At 43.7% G+C, this 5205-nt stretch overlaps 1 protein-coding gene across 1 annotated transcript; it reads right to left on the reverse strand.

Annotated features, from left to right (window-relative positions):
• Positions 1-290: 290 nt before the first annotated feature.
• On the reverse strand, positions 291-4067 carry sox9a (SRY-box transcription factor 9a). The gene is made up of 3 exons (XM_079852271.1): positions 3433-4067; positions 3019-3269; positions 291-2360 (listed from the first exon to the last, which is right to left on the reverse strand). The coding sequence occupies exons 1-3, from the start codon at positions 3867-3869 to the stop codon at positions 1657-1659; spliced, it is 1392 nt and encodes a 463-aa protein (XP_079708397.1). The 5' UTR covers positions 3870-4067; the 3' UTR covers positions 291-1656.
• Between the last annotated feature and the right edge of the window lie 1138 nt (positions 4068-5205).

Below are 5205 nucleotides of genomic sequence, written 5' to 3' on the forward strand. Positions count from 1 at the left end.
AACATTATGTCTTTGGCATGACAGACTTGTCAATATTTCCCTTTGCTGACTTGTTTAGAGGAACAAACATAGGGAAGCACACAGGAACACTAAAAGCTGTTTTTCTTTCCTTTTTATGCCAACAAACTGGTGTTATAATGTGCTGACTGTACGGCCTCCTGCTGCTTCATCTGTACGAGGGACTCGATGCTTACGTAACAAGACTAAAGTTTGGCATTCCGGATAAACTGAAACCATACACATTCATGCTTTTCACTGTTGAAATCGGGCACAATAAACAGTCATAGGTGTCTATTTTATGTTTTATTCTCACTTTTATTGCAAATATAATACAAAAGATGAGCTTCTTCAAAGGCAGTAAAATGTTAAACTTTTTAAAGACAAAAACAACTTGTTCAGTCTCGTGTAAAAAAAAAAAAAAAAGATATCAACATCAGAACTGAGATCGCTGACGTCGAGCAAAGCACAAAAGTGGAAAGGGAAAAATCGAGAAGCAAACAGAGATGCCAACTAACTAACTAACGAACTAACTAATGAACTACTTAAAAACAAATTAGAGCGTCGTAAAACTTTCCGAACGAAAGACTACTCTTCCAGTTTAATCAGCCTTGTTTTAGAAACTGCAACAGTATTTTGTGCATTACACAACTGGTTAGAAATAAGGACAAATAAACATTTAAAATAGAAAAATCTACATACGATAAATAAACATGATGAATACAGAATCGTACCATATTAAGTACCAGCCCTCTGTCTAAATGGCCCGTTGGATTATATGTCACCATATTCAGAGGCGCAAAATAACATCATTTTTTTGTATAAAGTATTAAAGAATAAAATGCAAATAATTTCTTTGAAATAAAATTAATACTAATAAATAAATTAAAAGGGTTAAGATGGGATCCGAAGGGGGGAGGGGGAGGGGGGGGGGGCTGTAAGATGACCCTGGCAGCTAATGACAAGCAGAGGTCAAAGGTCACTTCCTGGAGCTGCGACACATGCTGTTACACACTCAGTAAATTCTCAGCTGCCGCTGCCACGTCGATATTCCCGCTAATTCGCTTCCAGCGTTTGACAGGCACTGATGTTGGGGGATCGAGACGTGAGCTGGGAACGACTTTAAAAAACGGCTGGATGGGGACGGTATTTTACAGGAACATAAATAAAGGGTACGAACTCAAACTATGAAATATAAAATGCACTGCATGAGGACAATAAAGGGTGTTGTTATTAGTGGGAAGAAGAAAAAATAAAGATGGGAGGAAAACAAAGCCGTACTACCGAGAGTGGTTTAGTAAAAATAGAGACTTTTCTACAAGAAACACAAAAAAGGCCGGATCGGCGGAAATACAAAAAGGACATGTTAAGAAAACATACACAGTACATATTAAAGTATCCATAATCAATAAGTCCTCACAGAGGAATCATTTCTCAAAAATGTTTCTTTTCTTGCAATCAAGGCTAAAAAATATATATATTCTAATCACGATTTCAGGCGATTAAAAAAGGCACGTTGGGAGCCGTTTTTGTCAAAGTCCAGCTTTCTTTCCTACATTTCCTTGTGTGTGTGTGTGTGTGTGTGTGTGTGTGTGTGTGGGAAATTCAAGTGTGTGTCTAAAGAGAGTGGAATGATGCGGAATGAGTCTCTGCTCGTCCTCAGGGTCTCGACAGCTGTGTGTAGACCGGCTGCTGCTGCTGCTGCTGGTCCCAGTGCTGAGGAGGACTGTGGTTGGACTGGGGGATGTTGGGAACCCCTGTAGAGTCAGCGATGGGTGTGTACATGGGCCTCTGGCTGGAGCTCATGTAGCTGAAGGTGGAGTACAAGCCGGAGCTCTGCCCGCCGGCGTGGGTGTAGTAGGAGGTGGCGCCGCCCTGGTGGTCGGAGTAGTCGTACTGCGCACGGGTGATCGACGGGAATGAAGTGCTGTAGTGTTGTAGATGCTGGACGTTGAAGGAGCCGTAGCTGACGTGTTGTGGCGAACCCTGTTGCTGTTCGTTGTAGTGGCTGGGACTGAGCTGTTCGGTCTTGATGTGTGTCGTTCTCGGCTGGTCCGGCTCTCCGGCGCCGAGCGGGGTGAGGAGCGTGCCGCTTTGAGCGCCGGCGTTCTTCCCCATCCAGGTCCCGTAGCCGCCCGCGTAGCCGTGCCCGTTCGGCGGCAGGTACTGGTCGAACTCGTTGACGTCGAAGGTTTCGATGACGTCGCTGCTGAGCTCGCCGATGTCCACGTCGCGGAAGTCGATGTTGAGCGGACGTCCCGTGCTCTCCTGAAGCGGACGGGTTTCCCGCTTCAGATCCGCTTTGCCTGGCTGAGCGTCAGTTTTCGGGGTGGTGGGAGGAGTGGGCGGCCCTTGGGACTGGCCTGTTTGGAAACGGAGGAGGAGGAGGAGGGGAGAGAAGAAGGTTAAGCACTGCACAGATGACCAGGGCTGGGCAGATTACTTACTGAACACAAACGGCATGATAAAAAAAATGCTGGATTAAGTTACACGTTTCAGGTAACGTAATCAAACTACTTTCGGTGTAAGATAATCTCATACCATACTGATATAAAAATGCAAGAATGAAAACTTATTCCATTCCACATTTTGGGAATCCCAGCATTACATTAATACAAAATATGAAATATACAAAGCCTGACAATTATATGATCAACAAGTTATGTTTTTACATTGCTGTAGCTCATCTAAATAAGTTCAGCAATTTTCAACTTTTTTACAAGTTTAACTAAATTTTAAGTCAGTTTAATGTAATTTAAATTGAAATATTTAAGGGAGCAACCTTTTTTCTTTTCTTTTTTCTTTTTACAGGGAGAATCAATGAATTTGGTACATAATCAATAAAAAGTAACTGGTCTGATTATGAGTATTATAAAATCTACCATTATTGGAATCAGATTACGTAATATAGATTACAAGTTACTACCCAGCACTACAGATGACGCAACAGCAACAGCACATAAAAAAAAAACAACACTCCGCCAGGAATCGATTTGATCACGTAAAGTTGAATATGCCCACCTGAGTGTTCGCTGGGCGAGTGTACTTCTCCCATGCTGGACGCGGGCGAGTCTGCTTGCTGGAGCGCTTTGAAGATCGCGTTGGGCGAGATGTGCGTCTGCTCGCTGCCGTCCTCGGACTCGCTCTGCCCGTTCTTCACAGACTTCCTCCGCCGAGGCTGGTACTTGTAGTCGGGGTGATCTTTCTTGTGCTGAACCCTGAGGCGCTCAGCCTCTTCCACGAAGGGACGCTTTTCACCCTCGTTCAGTAATCTACCCAGAGCAGAACAATATGACCACACCGAATACATCCACAAAAAAAGAATAATAATGTTGCATGCAAATATTGCTAAGCCCATGCATTAATGCCGTTAAGCGAGTAGCCTACCCAATTGCATTGTATTTTAAACGAGCAATGCACGGTTGATTTATTTACCTCCAGAGTTTTCCCAGAGTTTTGCTGAGCTCTGCGTTGTGGAGGTGCGGGTATTGATCCGCGAGCTTCCTGCGCGCCGCCTGCGCCCACACCATAAACGCGTTCATCGGTCTCTTCACGTGCGGCTTGTTTTTGCTCGAGCCGTTCACTCTCACCGGCATGGGCACGAGCGTCCAGTCGTAGCCCTTCAGCACCTGAGACACCGCCTCTCGGATGCACACCGGGAACTTGTCGTCTTCGTCCTTCTTGAAGTCTCCGAGCGTCCCGTCCGGAGCCATGAGGCTGTTCTCCGCGGGGCGCGTGTTCTCCGTGTCGGACCCCGAGGCGGACGGACACGGGGAGCCCGCGGAGTCCTCGGACATGCTCGGACTGGGGGCGTCAGACAAACACTTCTCTTGCTCATCTGTCATTTTTAGGTAGGGGTCTAGTAGATTCATGCGAACACTGTAGATGGACGATCTCAGAGAATTCGGGTTGCAAGGTTCGCCTCCAAAAAATACGCTCCAACTTTGAATTCCTGCAAATCCAATGTGTGCTCGCTTTCAGGTGGCAAGCACTAGAGTGTTTCTGCAAAAGCAAAGCGCTCCCTGTGCGCTCCCGTGTAGTATTTCCAAGAGAGGTACGAACTTTGGTTTGTCAGCTGAGCGCGCACGGGCTTTTAAAGAGCACGCGCTGTGACGAAAAGGAAAACGATGCCTCCTCTTGCCCACCCCTCTCTCACTCTCAATAATTATCACTCACAATTTAGCATTTTCATTTGAGAAATCTGCTTTAAGTTAGTTTCAAAAAGTGCTGTTTTCATAATAAGCGCATGTTGAAAACTGCTGTAGGCTATAATTGTGGAAGCGCGTGCCAACAACGGCCTGAAACGTTTTATTCATTGGGCCGTAAAAACTAGTAGTACATATACCACGAAAGATTTCAAGCGAATGCAAACAATCCTACGAGCTTAATATTCAAACCACTGGCTTTTATTCCTTTATTTAGTGACTGATTTAGGAAAGCTTGGCTCAAGGAAGTGTGTTACTCAGTCAGTGACTCAGCAAAAGATAAAGCTTTCCACTCGCTCTAATTCCTTCTTTTCAACGGGTTTAGAGAAGTTGCAAATATTGTTGCAACTATTCATCAAGTCGTGTAGTGACTCTCTGAAACTGACCGATAGGGGGAGACAGAGTTCTGTGCTCGGTTCACCACAGTCCATTAGTGCTGTTCAGACTCTGTGTGTAATAACGCAAATGCTGGCAGTGAATTATTGATTAAATACAGTATTTACTGTCACACAGCATTTATACAGGGGAGACCGAGGAGCTTTGTAACTTTTATTTATTATTTATTTTTTAAGAACAACGTTTCACACTTTTATAAGAATGCCCTCATACTTGTATGCTACAAAATAAAATACTATTGAAATCTACAGACTATCCCTAATTACTGTCAAGTACATAATGCATTGCAACCTACCTGACTTTTGTTACACTAAATTGTAATTAATTCGAATTTTACGCATGAATTTATTGTTTACTTTAGAACTTGCCAATCCTCATTTCATCTTAAAACAATGAATACATATAGAAATTCATGAAACCCATTTTGACAAATGAAGGAAATGTGCTTTATACTGTATTTTTTATTTTCTTAGCAATTATTTATACATATATGGTGGTGCTCATAGTGATTTCACCCTGGAAACTCATTTCTAATTGGTTAAAACTGATGGATCTATTGGTTGAAGGCAACTTCTGAAAGAGGTTCAGCATCCGTTTTTGGTTGCAT

This window comes from Squalius cephalus, assembly GCF_949319135.1.
Source record: "Squalius cephalus genome assembly, chromosome: 19".
NCBI lineage: Eukaryota > Metazoa > Chordata > Actinopteri > Cypriniformes > Leuciscidae > Squalius > Squalius cephalus.